The sequence below is a fragment of the Talpa occidentalis genome, unplaced genomic scaffold (genome assembly GCF_014898055.3).
Source record: "Talpa occidentalis isolate TD23 unplaced genomic scaffold, MPIMG_talOcc4v2.1 talOcc4.11, whole genome shotgun sequence".
NCBI lineage: Eukaryota > Metazoa > Chordata > Mammalia > Eulipotyphla > Talpidae > Talpa > Talpa occidentalis.
This window is the reverse complement of record NW_023601104.1, coordinates 17,541,634-17,560,846: the sequence shown is the minus strand read 5'-3', so window position 1 is coordinate 17,560,846 and position 19,213 is coordinate 17,541,634. Positions and strand designations below refer to the sequence as shown.

At 33.9% G+C, this 19,213-nt stretch overlaps 1 protein-coding gene across 4 annotated transcripts in view; it reads left to right on the top strand.

The window, feature by feature from the left end:
• Positions 1–19,213, top strand: part of FAM227B (family with sequence similarity 227 member B) — a 160,665-nt gene that overhangs the window by 111,522 nt on the left and 29,930 nt on the right. For all 4 annotated transcript variants that reach the window (XM_054701356.1, XM_054701361.1, XM_054701350.1 and 1 more), the window contains one exon: positions 15,956–16,053. In XM_054701356.1, the coding sequence (XP_054557331.1) occupies positions 15,956–16,053 (98 nt within the window). The remainder of the gene's footprint in view (positions 1–15,955; positions 16,054–19,213) is intronic.

Sequence of the window (19,213 nt, the reverse complement as noted above, 5' to 3'; positions counted from 1 at the left end):
AGGAAGGAAATCATGCCAAAAAACCAAAAATGTTTCAAATGTTAGAGAAAATGATAGGCTATTGTCGATAGGCAACGTACAAGATTAAAGTCCTGATCAATCAAAATCAAAACAAAAATAATAGAGACAAATATTTTTAAATGTAACTTTTATTTTGAAATAAAACTTTTACAAATAATTTTCAGAATGCCATTTCTTCAGACACTCTCTTTTAGAGAATCTAATATGCAATAAAACTTGATAGGAATTTCTGTTTCAGCTTATACTAAAATAAAGGCAGTACTCTTTTCTTTTTTTCTATTTAAATATGCTTTTTAATTTTTATGCAACTTTATTATTTTGTAACACTTTATTGGGGTAACTTTGGTTTAGAATACTGTATATGTTTAGGGGGATAGGTTCATAGGGTACATCAGAGGAGTGTTATTAGGGATTTGACAAGGTATGTCACCATTTATAGACGAAACAGAGAATAAGTGGATAATTGTGAATTTTAGCAATTGAGTGATAGTATCCAAAGGTTGCTGTTTCACATATCAGTGTTGACACAGGAACAGTTCTCTAGAGACCACAGGTCTCTGTTTTGAGTACTGTTCAGTTCTGTGCATTTATTATCTTAACAAAGATATGAACTACGTGTAAAACATACCAACTATCAGCATAAAACTGGAAGATATAACTAACACAAAGAGAACAGAATTAGGAGCCACAATGATTTCAACAGCCATCTGACTCAGATAAGATGAAATGTAATAGGAGTAAATATAAAGGACTGCACGTGGATCCAAAAGTCCAGCTATAAAGATAAAATTTGGAAGAGATATGGCTACACAGTAACACCTTTTTAAAGACCCAGTGAATTAACTGCAAGCACAATATGAATCGGCGTAGTTTGATTACTAAACAGCTAATGAAACATAGGTGCAACATGTGTAGGACACAAGAAATGTCCATGCAATATGCTGTTAGATATCACCTGGAGCATTGTGTCTAAATAAGGACAAAAGTAGTAAATGGCCTATAAACCAAGTTATTGAAATAATAACTATATCTATGGAGATAAAATGTTTATTAAATGTTTTCAGTAAAGCTTGATTGTATACTTTAAGATTGATAGCATGGTTATCTCTGTTTTACACATTAAGATCTCAAGAGGCTAAGTAACTTATCAATAGCTCACAATTATTTAGAAATAATGTTGATACTTAAAACATAACAAGAATCATGTAGAAAAAATCAAATATACTGCTCTCTCTTTTCATGTCTGAAAATGTCTTTATTTCACTTTCATGCTTAAAGTTTTTTTCTCTTGTCATTTAAAATTGTCATCTAGTTTCCATTGTTTCTGCTGAAAAATCTTATTGCTTCTTTGCAAATAATAGAACTTCTTTCTCTGGTTGTTTTTAGGAGATTTCCCTTCATTTCTAGTTTTCAGCAGTCTGAGTATGATGTGCCTAGCTGTGGCTCTCTTTGTGTTTATCCTTGGAATTTGCTAGACTTTTAAAAATTTGTGAGTTGATCTCTTTCATCAGTTTGGGGAACTTCATCATCATTATCTCTTCAAATGTTGACTCTGCCCCGGTCTTTACATTGACAAAATTTTCCATTTTTATCCATTTTGTTCATTTTTTCTTTGAATTTGTTGAACATACATATTATACTAATTTATTATATTTCCAAGTCCAACATATAAATCACCTATGTTCTATTTCTATTATGCCTTTTGCTTGTTTTGTACTCTTTTATTATATACTAAGCATTGTACAGGGAAAAACCATAGAGCTTATTGAGTGATGCTATTTTCTACTAGTGTTCTCCTTTTTCCCATTTAGGCTGAGGAGTTGAATACCATGACTTAATTAGTGATTGAGGTGGATCACAGCTGCATTGCAATGTTGGTAATATTAGCCTACCTCTGACTCTTCCTTATTCTTCGGGCATGACCTTTGTGGACTTTTACTTATGAACTTGGGTAGTCTCTGTATCCTCACCAATGAAATACTGAGGGAAAGTCAATTCTGTACTCTGAATGTTTTGAGCTTAATCCTTTAATCTCCAAGATCTCACATCTTCGAAATTGAAGACATATGTCATGTCTTGAGTAGAAGACCCACCAAATATTGTGCGATTTTGTCTTATGGTAACTGTGAGAACTGTAAGACACTTTACACAGCCTTTTACAAGTTTTGGGCCCACATTCTCCAGCCTTCCATTCCATCACAGAATTCAGCAAATATCCCATGGTAATGGTAAAAATTAGTTATCATGTACATAGAGCTTGTTTCGATTTTAGACTAGCCTACATGACTGTCTGAAGTGCCAGTGCTTCCTCTATAGTTGAATAAAGTCCTTCTACCTGATCCTCAGCAGTATCGAATATCAGCACATGCTTTCTTTTAAGAGATGAAACCAACTAGAGATAGCTCACAAAAGGAGGACTCTTCCCTCTCTGGAATTTTAATTTTTCCTGCCCCCATTTTTTCCAATTTTATTTTAAAAAGTATTTTCATAATTTACCCAGTTTTTTTCAAGTCATTCAAATGATTATACAAGTGACTAAGCATTTGAACTATAAGGCTTCCATATCTCACTCAGAAGAAAAAATCTCAAGCACACATTTTTAAGCATCTTTATTCTCCTTACAAAAAATGCCCAAGTTTTTTCTCTTGTCTGTTGCTCCCAAAACTTCATGGAAAAGTTAAAAATGAAACAATGGGGGGAAAATGCTATATAAATATTCACCAAAAAAGTTTATTCATATCAGACAAATTAAAATTAAAGGGATAAAATATTAAAAGAAGTAGTTAAAGACTATCTACTGATAAAAATCCAACAGAATGCATAATATATGTGAATGTGTATGTTCCAAAAACATTGCCTAGAAATAAAGCAAAAGTATTCACTCTCAAGGATTAACTAATGAACCCATTATTTTTAATTTAAAATTGTAGTATTTTAATCATCCTCTCTTAGATAATAATAGATAATTCTGACAAGAATTATTAAAAAATACATATCAGAAGAACATTAGCAAGTTTGCATGTGTGTGAATGTATGTCTAAGACATGTGTTCCTTTCAAGTGCAGATATACATGGAGTACCTTCAAAATTTTTTCACATACTAAGTCGTAGATGAAATCTCAGCAATTCGTGAATCTTCTTACGTTTCTAATGCCCCTCATCCTATTGATAGCTCCTCCTCCCTCCTTACCAAATTCAGTACTATAGTCAATATTTATAGTTATTCCTTTGTCCTTACCTGTGACTCATTTACCAGTTTTCCCTTTTACTAGTTACTTGGCAAAGCCACAAACCTAATTAAAGATAATTTTCCACCTTTTCCACACTGGAAGTGTGCAGCTAAATGTACACTGGGTGAAAAAAAAATGCAACCATGGTAACTACTCTCATTTTTGATTCGTAACTACATAAATCAACTTTAAATCTATAAAGCAATCATGCTGTATTCCTTAGTCCTTTATTTCTCCCACTCATGTAGATAATTATTTCCACCTTTTTCTCTTCAAATTTTCCATACTACCTCCTCTATCCTCAATCTCAGATGGTGATTTTGCTCCCTACATCAATAAAAAAATTGAAGCACCGAATCTACCCACTTACCTGCATTATCTAACATATTCTCTGCTTTCCCTTCTGTTGCTCCTAATATGAACTTTGCCTAGCAGTTCACAAACATAATTTCACTTACTCCTTCAGTAAATCCTGTGAGATTGGTGTTTGTGGTGCCATGAGGGCATAGGTTTAAAGTCCCATTATTAGAGGATAAAGATGAAGCTCTGCATCATCTATCCCCTCGTTAATTAAAAGGTGGCTCCAAGCACCGGTAGCATCTCCAACACTTGTGATCTCAGTTAGGCCCCAAACCTACCAATGAAAAATGGCATTTTAAAAAAAGACACCCAAGTATTTCTTGTGCCCTGTGATGTTTGGAGAGCAGGACTATATAAACCATTTTGTTCTTTCCCATGCATTTTCTATTATAATACAGTGGTACCAGTTGTTAAAAAGTAAAATTGTTTCTTCAATCATGTTATAGCACTCAGTCCTTTTCCTGAAGAAGTATCATTGAAAAGGACAAGTCTTCCCAAGGTACTATCTAATTCAAACCTTGCATAAATTCCATTAGTTTCTTAAGGTCTTGCAAATGAAATTTCTGATGATGTCCTTCTGTTGGTATGTTTGATTTGATTAACTTTGGATTCAGTTAGTCTCAGCAGTCAGGATAGGGGTTTAGTGTTAGCCAGATCAAAGAATTTGGGATTACCAACCTTATAAGAGACAATTCTTATTTTAATCATTCACTTTAATGATTAATTTCTCATTCACTTAAAAAAAATTTGGTTTAATTAAAAACAGAACCAAATTTTGCAAATTTGATCTTGGACTATGGACTTATTTTAAGACGTATTGTTAGTGGTGAATATTGAAAATCCTCCCGTGGAAGACGTTTGAGAGTCTATAATTTTTTTTTTAATAATGGGATAAAATGTTAGTTTCTTTGTTCAGTACAGAATTCTAACTTACAGTAAACATTCTGATGGAAAGATTTTGGTGAAAGGGTGGGGAACTGACACTGCGTCACTAGGACTTCTGCTAACATTTTTCCCATTAGAGCACAATGGTTCCAAACAAAGAGGAAATGATATGGGTGAACCACAGCACCCTCCATTTAACATTTACACGAAGAGGAAAACACAATGAGTTCTTGCAAAAGTTTTCTCCCCACTACATTTGACCCCCCCACCCACATTGTGAAAGAAACATATGTATTTCATATAAGTCATACTTAACACTAACCTCACCAAAACCTCACTCCTTTACCACTTTGAGTTAATATTTCAAGGTTTTATTTTTTAATTATAGCATTCCACTTTTATTCTTCTATGGTAACAGGTGACTATGCATTTCTTGGCTCCTCTTTTCTCTATTGTTTTTGCATTGGTGGGTTGGTCCATTCCTGTCTATTACAAAAGCCTGCACTCAGCTAACAAAAAGTTGGAAGCCCTTGGCAACATTTAAAAATTATTGGATGACAATAAGTAAAAGAGACATATTGCCTTCAACTTTCAATAGGCTATCATGTTACCTTTCTCCTCTACAAACAATCCATGGGGAAATGAAATTTATGATTATTTTAAATAATTAGACTCATTAACAACTTTATGACTTAAGGGATAAAACCACATCACTCACATCATTTGTTAAGCAACTATAGTATTTAAATGAGCTCCTAATTACCTACCAATTATTTCAATCATTCTCAAAGATTTGAGTTCAATGCATTATTTCCTGACAGACACAGTAAAAATATGCCTACACAAGAATAACCATTCCATCCTAACCTCCTTTGCTCTTTTTCTTCTTCATTTTCTTAAGACATTCCCTGTAGTAACTCTGCTGCAGCCAGGGTGGTCTTTTCATGGTTCTGCCCAAATGCCTTGTTACCCAACCTCACCCCTATGTATACACTGCATTGCCATGAATTCTTTTTCCATGTCTGAAGTCCTGCAAATCTGAGAGAGAAGTAAGGCTTCTCCTTCAGCCTCATCCCACAGTCTCGCTCTCATCCCAAAGTTTTATTTTTGACACAATGTATTTGCCTCATTATCTCATATTATCTTCATAACGAATGTTGAAGTTTCCACAAATAGGACCTGTACATGTGGTATCACCTTATTTCATTATGATTGACTGTTGAAGCCAGAAACTGTATCCTTTCCTTCTCTTGAATCTTGCAGTGTTTTTTCATATAAATCTACCAAAAATAGTTCCAGAAGGAATGCATGAATAAATGAGTAAGTGGAAAATAGCAGATTTAGATTTGAGAATCACATTTGTGGTTTTTTTTCCCACTTAATATAGGTAGATTAATCTGTCCCCTTATGCCTTAATTCACACAATTTAAAATAAGAGACATCATATTGAGCATAATGAACTTTGTCGACATAATAAATACAGCCAGGGTTGTGTCTATAACATTGCACTATGCTGACCATGGGCATAAAGACAAGCACAAGCTGATAAAAATGGATTGATCAGAAAGTTCAATTCTGATACATAGTTCTTTGCTGGTCTGCCTTAATTCAAGTTTATATCTATCCAACTCCAAGGCCTAAAACTAATAGGAAAATTTCATTAATTTGATATAAAATCACTCCAACTAACCTGCAGGACATCATACTTAATGATGGCACACTAAAAGGAAAGTCACTGCTCCAGTCAATTTTGTGCTTAACTAATAAACTGCTCTGCTTTGGGAACACAGGTTGAGTTGACATGGGTAGCTTTAAAGTCTTGGTCAAGAGGGAATTATGTCCATTCTTCTAGCAAAGAGGAGAGGAGAGGACCTGACCTAAATAAGAAGCCTCCCAAACTCTAAGTGGAATTGTCTTAAGGGGTACCTGCAGAGGGAGCTTAAATACTTTTACAAGAAGTGCCTGGTTCTGAGTTCTCGTCCATTGGCGAAACATTTATTATGAGTTCAGCTCTCCTATTTTTCAAAGAAAAATTTTTTTCCAAAGAAAAATAGGAAGCCTGACCTGAAAAATCAAGAAAATAATTTATAATAGAATTACATGTAAAACACTGACCCTACAAATGAATGTTCCAATAAATAAAAAGCATTCTGTCAAAATAACTATAGAGGAGGTATAACAGACAGCAAGAAAATAAAGTGAAGTGAAAGATTTAAGGAAAATAACACTTTAATACATATTATTATCTTATATTTTAAATCTTGGATCTAAAACCTAAACTATTATAGTCATAGAAGAGCAGTTTAAAAGACATCTTTGTACTACAGTTTCTTTATACCAGTCTCTATATATTTTGAGTGGTAGAATGAGCGTAAGGCTCATCTGGTATAAGGTGACTGTAGGTATTCAGTTAGGAGAGAAACAAAAAATATTTTCCCAGTTTGTTGCAATTTCCAATTGGTCTGCAACAGAGAGGATTGCTGGGTTCTTGTGGCACTTCCACCTTTTGTTTTACTTTAGCACTATCATATTGCATTACAATTATATGAGAATATGTCTAAGACTTATCCCCTCCCCCCTGCACAGTGTTCCCTGTCTTCCTTTTCTTTGTACTTGAAACTCAGTGGATATTTGTGAAATGAATGAATATGGATAAGATGAGTGATAAAATTAATACATAGATGTTTTTGCTTATAGGCCCCAACCAGACTAAACCACCCTTGAGAGACAGAGGGAGTAACATAAGTGGTTTAGTCAAGCTCTTTTGGTCATAACAGAAATCCACTCAGACTGTGTCAGGGTACATTAAAAAGAGACTATTTCAGACTTGGCTTCCTCTGAGATCATAAAGACTGATGTTTTTATGAATGTTCTAAAGAGACCACCTTGCTGTACTTTAGCCCACCTCTAACCTCTAGAAGATGGTGAGGATGGAATGTTGAGGATTCAAGAAAATTCCTTAGGAGCAAGGTATTGAGTCCTCCCTTCCAGACCAGTGAGGAAGAAGTTGGAAAGTTGGAAACCAAGATACATAGACTGTTGCCCCCTCATTAAAAGACATATGTCCCTAAATATGGGGAATTTGACAAATGATAGGAAAGACTATCGCCCATTATTATCACATGAGATTACATGTCATTCTCAGTAACAACACATATTATTTTTCCTTTTTTATGAAAATAAAAAAGGGCACATCAGTAGTGTTTTCATTTCTTTGGTGACTAAGGAAGTCAAACTCTTTCAAATGATTACCTTCCAGTTCCATTTTGTGAATTACTTCTCATGTCCTTCGCCCAGTTTCCTGCTAGGATTTTTCTTTTATCTGTAATTCTATTATAAATTATTTTCTTGATTTTTTCTTTTGTGGTGCTTCTTTGGCTAGCAAGACTTTTAGTTTTTTACCCAATAAAATATATTAATGCACTCCATAATCTCTTCTTGTGTAACCTTCTCTACCATATACCCCTATATTTTCTTCTCATTTATTTATGGGTCTGTTTTATTTTCCACATTTACTTTCTCAATCCATCAGTGGGTTATTTTTTGTTGGAGTGGTTTGATTATGTAATAACAGGATCCTTTAAAATGCTTGAGTTATTATTTGTGTGCTATTATTTGTATGCTTTTGTGTGCTATTATTTGTGTTCAGCATATTACCTAGGATTACTTCTTTTTTAAGGTTGTTAATCTTCTTTCTGGTAAAAATATTCTCAAAACCTTTAATCAATTATTCTATGGAATACTTTCTTTAAAAGGCCTCCTGAAAAAAGAGAGCTTCATCTGACCCTAGTGTCAAGTAGAGTTGAAATCTTCACAGAAATTATTCTTTTTTTCATCTGTGGTCACTGAAAACTGTGATGAATAAGATGTCCTTGTTTAAGATGGCTGTTCAAGGCTGAATAATAGTTCACTGTATATATATACACCACAATTTATCTATTCATCTGTTGACAGATATTTATATTGTTTCCGTATCTTGACTATCATGAATAATGCAATAATGAGCAAACTACCCTTGAGAAAATGAGGAGTTAATGTAACTGGTGTAGTCAAAATTTTTTTGGTTATGACAAATCCACTCAAACTGTGTACAGGTATCTGAGCACAGATATCTCTTTGAGATAATGATTTTATTTCCTTTGCGTATATATACAGAAGGGAGATTGCTGGATGATATGATAGTTCTATTTTTAATTTTTTGGGGAACCTCTATCCTGCTTTCCATAGCAGCTGTACCAATTTACACACCCACCAACAGTGTACAAGATGTCCCTTTTTTCCCATATCCTCGCCAACATTTGTTTTTTTTATAATAGCTATCCTAACAAGTATGAAGTGATACCTCATGGCTTTGATTTACATTTCCTAATGATTGGTGTTGTTGAGCACCTCTTCGTATACCTATTGACCATTTTTATATCTTCTTTGGAAAAATATCTATGCAGATACCTTGCCCATTTTTTAATTAGGTTGGTTGTTTTATTTTGCTATTGAGTTGTATGAGTTCCTTATACATCTTGGAAATTAGTCCCTTATCAGATAACTGGCCTGCTAATATTGACCACAAAGTCATAGGCTCCCTTTTCATTCTGTTGATTGTTTCCTGTGCTATGCAGAAGCTTTTCAGTTTGATGTAGTCCTCATTGTTTATTTTTGCTTTTGCTGCTGAGTTTTTATTGTTATGTACAAAACAAAATCCCAAGGTCAGTGTTAAGGAGAATTTTTTCCTTTTCCTCCAGGAGATTTAACAGTTTCAGATCTTACATTTAAGTCTTTATTTTCAGTTGGCATTCATATGTGGTAGAAAAATAAAGGCCCAATTTCATCCTTTTGTATGTGTATAGCCACAAATGGTATAGAAAACCAAAATCATTTATTGAAGAGAGTATCTTTTCCCAATTGTGTTTTCATGGTTTGCGTGTGAAAAAATGTATGATTGGGTTTATTTCTGGATTCTCTGTTCTGTTACATACGCCTATATGTCTGTTTTTATGCCAGAATCATACTGTTTTAATTACTATAAGCTTTGTAATATAATTTGATATCATGATGTGTAATGCTTCCAACTTTTTTCTTCAAGATTGCTTTGGCTATTTGAGATCTTTTATGGTTCCATAAGAATTTTATTTTTTTTTTTAAATATTAAATTTTATTTTTATATTCCCCCATACAATTGCAAACGCCCCATTCTGACCCCAATCCTTCCCCTCCCGCCCTCCACCCCCCAAAAAGTGTCTCTGGTTCATAGTTTTTTGTTGATTTTGATTTTCACTTTCTTGTATTCATTTTCCTGGTCCCTTATTTAAGTTTTCTAGATTTCCATAAGAATTTTAGAGGGCCTCCCCGGTGGTGCAGGCATTGAGCGCAGGGCTGCAAAGCAGCCCGCAGCCTCTGCAGTGCTGGTTCAATCCCTGGCCACCAGCGAGGGTCCCACATGGCACGCAGACCTCTCCTGCCATGCCCGCTGCTCCCCTCAGCATTGTACTTTGTAAGTCTGCCTGTTCTGCTCCCCGCGCTGGCTCTGGTGAATTCTGTCACCCTCCCACGTTTCTGACTATACCCAGTGCTTGTATAAATAAATAAATAAATAAATAAATAAATAAATAAATAAATAAATAAATAAATAAATAAATAAATAAATGAATCTTTAAAAAAAAAAGAATTTTAGAATTGTTTGTCTATTTCTGTAAAAAATGTCATTTGGATTTTGATAGGAATTACTGGATCTGTATATTGCTTTGTTTAGTATGGATATTTTAGCAGCAGTCTTCCAATCCATGAATGTGGGATAACTTTCCATATATTGCATATTCAGTATCTTTCACTGATGTGTGCAAATCTTTTACCCCTTGATGAACATATTCCTAAATATTTTATTCTTTTTTATGCTCTCATATATGGGATTGTTTCCTTGACTTCTTTTCTAATATAGCTAATCTAGAAAATAAAACAGAACCATAAACAAGAAGAAAATATAGGGCTAGATGGTAGAGAAGAAGAGATTGTGGAGTACATTAATATATATTATTGGGTAAAAAAATTAAAAAAACTGCTGGCCAAAAAGTTGGTATAAAGAAATGCAACTGATTTTGCATACTGATTCTGCCACATTTCTAAATCCATTATTAGTTTTAATAGTTTTATTTATGGATTATTTAGGGTTTTCCATAAATAAAATCATTTATATGATTCTGCAAAGAGAAATAATTTTATGTCTTTCTTTCCAAGTTTGATACCTTTTATTTCTTTTGTTTATCTGATTTCTCTTACTAGTACTTCCAGTACTATGTTGAATAGTAGTGACAACAATGGGCATCCTTACCTTGTACTGGATTAATATTAGAGGAAAAAGTTTTTGGTGTTTCCTGTTGTCTATGATGTTAGCTGTAGGTTGTTCATAGCAGGCTTTATTTATTTATTGTGTTGAGGAAATATCTTTCTATGCCTACCTTGATTTGCATATGTAAAAATAGTCTTGCATCCCAAGGCTAAATCTCACTTGATCATGTTATGTAATCTTTTCAATATGTTGTTCAAGTCAGCTTGCTAGTGTGTTGTTGAGGAATTTCTTTTTTAAATTTATGTTCATCAAGGATATTAGCTTATTGTCTTCTTGTGGTATCTTTGTCTGGATTTGGTATCAGAGTGATGTTAGCCTCATAAGATGAGTATATAAGTATTCTTCTTTTGGAAATTTAAAAAAAAATGCCATTGATTCATCATAGAATGTTTAGTAAAATTCATCTGGTCTGGGCTTGGATTTTCTTTTATTGGAAAAACAAAAATAAAAAAACATATAAAATTTTTTATTTCAACTTCCATTTCCTTGTTTAATATTGGCCATTCTACCTATTTCTTCTTGGTTCAGTTTTGGTAGATTATATATTTTTAAGAATTTATTTCTTCTAACTTACCCAATTTATTGAAAATAATTGTTTGTAGTTGTCTCTTATGAGTGTTTGCATTCCTGTGGTATTAGTTATGTTTTCCTCTTCATTTCCAATTTTATTTACTTGAATCCTCTTTTGTTTCTTTGTGAGTCTAGCTCAAGATTCATCTGTTTTAACTTATTTTTAAAAAGTTTTTTGTTTCATTCTATTTTCACAGTTCTCCAGCTCATTAATTTCTCCTCTGATCTTTGTTATTTCCTTCCTTGTACTACCTTTGAGCTTAGTTTATTTTTCTTTTTCTACATCATAGAGGTGTAAGATTAGGCTGCTCATTTGATACCTTTCTAAAATGAGGCATTTTATCATTATGAATGACTTGCTCAGAACTGCTTTTGCTGCATTATGTATATTTTAATATACTCTATTTCATTTTCTTTTGCCTCAAAATTTTTTTCTCTCTTGCTTTTTTTTCCTTCAATCATTTGACTCTTGAGTAGCATATTGTTTAATTGCTACAGATTTGCGACATTTCCAGTTTTCTTATTGTAATGGATTTCTAGTCTTATACCACTGTGGTTGGATAAGATGCTTGATATAGCAGTCTTCTTAAATTTTTTAAAACTTGTTTTTGTGCCTTAACATATGAACTGTCCTAGAGAATGTTCCTTGTGAGCTTGGAAAGAATGTGAATTCTCTGCATTTAGGTGGAATTTTCAGTATATGTCTATTAAGTCCATCTGCTCTATCATAGAATTTAAACCAGTGTTTCTTTATTGATTCTCTGTATGGATGAGCTACCCATTGATGAAAATGAAGTGTTAAAATCCTCTACTATAATATTGTTGCTGTCCATTTCTTCCTTTAGGGGTGTTAATTTTTGCTTTATATATCTAGGTGTTCCTACTTTGAGTGCATACATATTTAAAAGTATCACATCTTCTTGTTGTATTGACCCCTTAATCAGTATATAATTACCTTTTATTATCTATTATTATTATTTATTATTATCTATTATTATTTTATTCTCTATTATTACAGTCTTTGCCTTGAAGTCTATTTTGTGACTATAAATATAGCTCCCCAGCATCCTTTGGCTTCCATTTGCATGGAACAACTTCAATTTCATTATTTGTGTATCCCTAATGTCAAATTGGTTTCTTATAAGCAATGTATAGTTGGGTTTTATTTTGTTATTAATTCAGCCATTTTATGTCTTTTGATTGGAGAATTTAGTATACTTGCTTTTAAAGCAATCATTAATAAATCAATGATCCCTCAACAAGGGGAAAATATAATAAGAAGAAGAATAAAGTAATTATTGATAGTTTTGTACTTATTGCCATTTTGTTCAATGTTTTCTAATCCCTTTTTTGGAATTCTTTTGTGCCTTTCTTCTCTCTTAGTCTTCTTTCTTTCTGATTTGATGAATTTTTTTGTGGTGATATGTTTAGATTTCTTTATATTTATCTTTTGAGTATCTAGTATAAGTTTTTGCTTTGGGATTTTCATGAGGCATACATAAAACATATAAATCAACATATTATAAATTGATAATAACATGTTCAAATAAATGCATTCTAAAGTGCTACATTTTTAATATTTTTTATATCTCTTTTTATCTTGTGTATCTATTAACATCTTATCGTAGCTATTTTCTGCCGCGGAACTGCAGTTACGAGCCCACACAGGCTCCGCAGCTTACGAAAAGCCTTGGAACTCAACCACAATCACTCACACATACATTCAAGCACTCACACAAAGCTAAGAGTCTATTCTTCCAGCTTCTCCGAACCCCACTTTTTGAGGTTCGAGCCCCACGTTGGGCGCCACCTGCCGCAGACAAGCCCAGCAGCGGCGGGGAGATCGAGGCAATCTCAGGATTGAGCGAGAACGAGCACGAGGTGGTCGAAGGATTCGGGCGAAAGAGAAAGAAAGAAATGACAGAAAGAAATGACAGTGTCTGTGTGTCATTTCTTTCTTTCTCTTTCGCCCGAATCCTTCGACCACCTCGTGCTCGTTCTTGCTCAATCCCTGAGATTGCCTGGATCTCCCCGCCGCTGCTGGGCTGGTCCGCGGCAATTTTCTTTAGTCTTTTAGCTTTCTTTCATATGAGATTTATAAGTGATTATTAACTCATTACCTTTATAACATTAGGTAATTCTAGGTTTTACTATATGTTTGTAATTACTGGTGAGATTTATACTGTTAGGTGTTTTCCTATTACTTTTTAGTGTCCTTTCTTTCCAACTAAAGAAATCTCTTGTAAGGTCAAATGGTGATGAACTCCTTCAGCTTCTGTTTGGCTGGAAAACTACCTTTCCTTCAATTGGAAAGATTACTTTACAGAATACAATATTCTTAGTTAGCAGTTTGTTTGTTTTCCCAGCACTTTGAATATTCATTTCGTCTGATTGTGAAACTATAACAGGACACCCAGATAAGGAAAGACTTAGTAATTTTTCCTTGCTAATGGTATGAATATACATGAAGGTACCTAGAAAACTTTCCCATATCTTAAAGAAAAGAACCACATGATTTAACCACATCAATCAATCTAAAAGCATAAGCTAGTTATTAAGGCTATCTTAAAAGATAGCCTCTGACTTGTAAAGTTTCTGTTGAAAACTCTGCTGATAGCCCTATGGTGGTTCCCTTGTGTATAGAAAGCTATTTTCTCTTGCTGTTTTTCTCTCCTTATCTTTAATTTTTGATAATTTTATTATAATGTGTCTTGATGTGGGTCTCTTTGGGATCATCTTATTTGGAACTCTCAGGGTTTCTTGGATCTGGATTTCTGTTTCCTTCCTTGTGCTAGAAAAGGATCAGCTATTAGTAGACATGAAGTAGTGTTAACATCACTTTTCATTTAAGTATGATGCAAAATTGAAAGTTTTATTTTAATTATTTTTTCCAAAGACAATATTTTGTTCATTTCTTATGTATTTTTCCTAGGTTTCTTATATAAATGAAGGCAAAAAAAATAGATATTCTTATTCACTGCCTTTTACACTAAAGGTAACATACTATACATTGAGTGAACTATTATAATGTATATACTGTTCTGTACCTTGCTTTCATTACTTACTGATATGACCTGTAGATTTCCTCACATCAATGTGGAAACCTTCTTCATTTCTTTTTACAGTTGCATAATATTCCATCAGATGAGGGTGCCTCAATTTATTCAACTAATACTGACTTCCATGCATGACTAGTTTATAATATTTAAATTTTATAAATTATTTGATGATCAATAATCATGTATGCATGTTCTTTCATATTTATATAGAAGATTGTATAGGATATATTCTCAGGAGAGGGATTCCTGTGTCAAAGGGAAGTATGTCTGTTTTTTGGTAGATATTGCCATATTATCCTCCAAAAAATTTGTATGGTTTTGAGAAAATAAAAAATAGAAATTGTATGGTTTATCACCTTCCTTGCCTACTCTAACTCCAACTAAATATAACCTTGGCTCCACTCAAAACTTTAAAATGCAGATTCTTGCCAATCAATTTTAATCTCTGCCAAAACATAAATGCCTTTTACCTTTAGTTTTTCAGGCTAATATCTAATATCTTTTAATGTCTAACATCAAAAATCAATCCAAATGACTTCCCAATTCTTCAGAAATTTGTAATTAACATCACAGCCTGTGGATCTGATTAATCTGCCTGATAACTGCTACTAATAATCAGTGCCCAAATCTGATATAAACCTCCCAGATTATCTTTTCTTCTCTGCTCTGTTAAGATAACCTTAATAATTAGCTTGTGCTTTTAGGTTGATTGATGTGGTTGACTTGGTTGGTCCTTTTCTTTAAGATAAAAAATAATAATAATAATAATTTTTACTGGATACTGGCGAGTATGAAAATAATGTATGTGTTAAAGCTATTATTTTAATTCAAAAACACTCTAATATATTTTAGTGTTAATCATGTATGCTGATTAAGATAAATGTAAGTTTATTTTATACATTTATAAGCAAAACATAAAATCAGTGGTACCTTTAAAAAAAAGATATGGAAAGGTTTCCTGGGTACCCTCATGCATATCCATGCCATTGGCAGAGAAATATTACCAAGTCTTTCCTTATCTAGGTGTCTTATCACCCAAAGAGAAAAGGTTAAGGTCAACAAGCATTTAACTTGTGCAGGTCTTCTATTGCATTTAACTAGAGGGTCATAGAAAGAAGCCAAAGACATAAGTCTATGTCCTCTCCCTCTGTGATTAAGAAATGATGGCTTACAACAAGTCATAGAATTTCTTGTACTTTAGTTTTGTCATCTATAAACTGAAGGAAATGCTATGTAGCTCAAAGAATGGTGAGGATAACATGAGATAATATAGGTGAATGAATTTTATAAAATCTAAATCCCTACTAAGTAAAAATGAGAGAAAATATTCATTTCCTCTAACTGTGGCAAACTGTAACTATATCTTAACCTTCTCCCATCCTTCTTTGCCTCGCTCCAAGATTAGGGTGTATTTCTAGGAAAAAGAATGGGGTTTCATACCTTTTTGTGGAAGAAAAAGAAGAATTTAAGAATTTTTTTTTCTCTTTTAGCCATAAACTTCAATGTAATGAAAATTTTGAAAAACCCAAGAGCATATGCAATGTCTGCATCCAGAGAAGACTCAGGATTACCAAAACTGACAGCAAAGGTTTGGAGTATAGTAATTATGAAAGCATGTTCTTACTGCTTTAATTTATAATAAAATTTAGTTGAATAGCTTCACATAGGCAATGCTGGTTAATACAGTCTTGATACATATTTTATAAAAAATTTAATAATCTAAAGATTTATTGAGGATGTTAATATTAAAAAGTGTCTTTTTTTCTGAAGACATCCTTATTTCTAATTAGAAGAAAACTTAGCATTTATCTTTTCCTCACACTTTTGGCACTGTCCCTGAGTTGACATTCATACATGGCTTATCTCAGTTAGCATCAGTCTAAGGTGCAGGGAAAACTTCAAGGAAGTATCAGCAAGGTTTGATCTGCCCCTATCTCATACGCCATGGAATAACTGACAGTATGTAAACATATTAAGTCTTTTTTTTTTTTTTTTAAGATGTGTCTGTATTTTTATTTTTTTTTTATTTTTTTTTTAAATAATAAATTTTATTGTTATATTCCCCATACAATTGCAGCCCCCCATTCTGACCCCAATCCCTCCCCTCCCGCCCCCGCCCCCCTAAAAGTGTCTCTGGTTCATAGTTTTTTGTTAATTTTGATTTTCACTTTCTTAAAGTTATTCATTTTCCTGGTCCCTTATTTAAGTTTTCTAGATTCCTGTTATGAGTTAGACCATCCGGTATTTTCCTTTTTCTTTTTGGCTTATTTCGCTGAGCATGATCCCTTCCAGCGCCATCCATGTTGCTGCAAATTGCATGTGTTTATCTTTTTTGAATGCTGAGTAATATTCCATGGTATATATGTACCACATCTTCTTGATCCAGTCATCTATTTTTGGGCATTTGGGTTGTTTACAAAGCTTAGCTATTGTAAACAGTGCTGCTATAAACATAGGGGTGCAGGTGCTCTTTGGAATTGATGTTTCTGTGTCTTTTGGGTAAATACCTAGGAGTGGAATTGCTGGATCATATGGAAGTTCTATGTTTAGTAGGTCCAGAAATCTCCACACAGCGTTCCATAGTGGTTGGACCAGTTTGCACTCCCACCAACAGTGCAGAAGAGTTCCTTTTTCTCCACACCCTCGCCAACATTTGTTGTTGCTAGTTTTTTTAATATGTGCCATTCTCACTGGTGTAAGATGGTATCTCATGGTAGTTTTGATTTGCATTTCCCTGATGACAAGTGATGTTGAACATTTTTTCATATGCCTGTTGGCCATTTTCATTTCCTCTTCAGAGAAGTTTCTTTTTAGCTCTTCTGCCCATTTTTTGACTGGATTATTTTCTTTGTTGTTGTTGAGTCTCGTCAGCTCTTTGCAGATTTTTGTGATCAGTCCTTTATCATTAGTGTTGGGTGCAAAAATGTTCTCCCAGTTGGTGGGGTTTCCCTTTGTTTTTGTTATTGTCTCTTTTGCTGTGCAGAAGCTCTTTAATTTGATGTAGTCCCAGCTGTTTATCTTTGCCTTCACTATCACTGCTTTGGGTGATGTGTCTGTAAAGATGTCTTTGATGTGCAAATCACGTAGTGTTTCGCCTATATTTCCTTCTATATATTTTATGGTTTCAGGTCTTATGTCTAGTTCTTTAATCCATTTTGAGTTGATTTTTGTGTATAGCGTGAGGTAGTGGTCAAGCTTCATTCTTTTGCATGTAGCGACCCAGTTTTCCCAGCACCATTTATTGAACAAACTTTCTTTGCTCCATTGCATAGTCTTTGCTCCTTTGTCAAAGATTAGTTGACCATAAATCTGTGGGTTTATTTCTGGATTTTCTATTCGATTCCATTGGTCTGTATGTCTGTTCTTGTTCCAATACCATGCAGTTTTGATGATTATGGCTTTGTAGTATAGTTTGAAGTCTGGGAGTGTGATGCCTCCATTTCCTTCTTTTTTTTTCAGTAGAGCTTTGGCTATTCGGGGTTTTTGGTGATTCCATATGAATTTCATCAATAATTGTTCTATTTCTTTGAAGAATGACATTGAAATTTTGATTGGAATAGCACTGAATCTGTATATTGCTTTTGGTAGGATGGCCATTTTAATAATGTTTATTCTTCCAATCCATGAGCAGGGGATGTCTTTCCATTTCTTTGAGTCTTCTTCTATTTCTTTTAACAGTGTTTTATAGTTTTCTTTGTATAGGTCCTTTACCTCTTTTGTTAGATTATTCCCAAATATTTGATTTTTTTTGTTTCAATAACAAAAGGGATGGTTTTTTTGATTTCTTCTTCTTCAGATTTATTGTTTGTGTATAGGAAGGCTACTGACTTTTGCGTGTTGATTTTGTATCCTGCCACTTTACTGAACTGACTGATGAGTTGAATTAGTTTTTCTGTGGAGTTTTTGGGGTTCTCTATGTATAATATCATATCATCTGCAAATAGTGATAGTTTGACTTCTTCTTTTCCTATTTGGATTCCTTGGATGTCTTTCTCTTGTCTTATTGCTCTGGCTAGGACTTCCAGTATTATATTGAAAAGCAGTGGTGAGAGTGGACATCCTTGTCTTGTTCCAGATCTTAATGGAATTGCTTTCAGCTTTTCACCATTGAGAATTATACTGGCTGTTGGCTTGTCATAGATGGCCTTTATGATGTTGAGGTATGTTCCTTGTATCCCAAGAATTTCAAGGGCTTTTATCATGAATGGGTGTTGCACTTTGTCGAAAGCTTTCTCAGCATCTATTGATATTATCATATGGTTTTTATATTTCTTTTTTTTTTTTTTTTTTAATAGAGGCATGTTTTTTTTATTTATTTATTTGTTTGTTTGTTTGTTTTGTTTATACATGCACTGGGTACAGTCAGAACCGCAGGAGGGTGAGAGAATTCACCAGAGCCAAAGCGGGGAGCAGAGCAGGCAGAAGGACCGAAGTACACTGCTGAGGGGAGCAGCGGGCGGCAGGAGAGGTCTGCGCGCCATGTGGGACCCTCCTCCGGTGGCCGGGGATCAAACCGGCGCTGCAGAGGCCGCGGGCAGCTTCGCAACCCAGCGCTCAACCACTGCGCCACCGGGGAGGCCCTATATTTCTTTTTGTTGATGTGCTGGATAACGTTGATTGATTTTCGGATGTTAAACCATCCTTGTGTCCCTGGAATGAATCCTACTTGGTCGTGGTGAATTATCTTATGGATACATTGTTGGATTCTGATAGCTAAAATTTTATTGAGGATTTTTGCATCAGTGTTC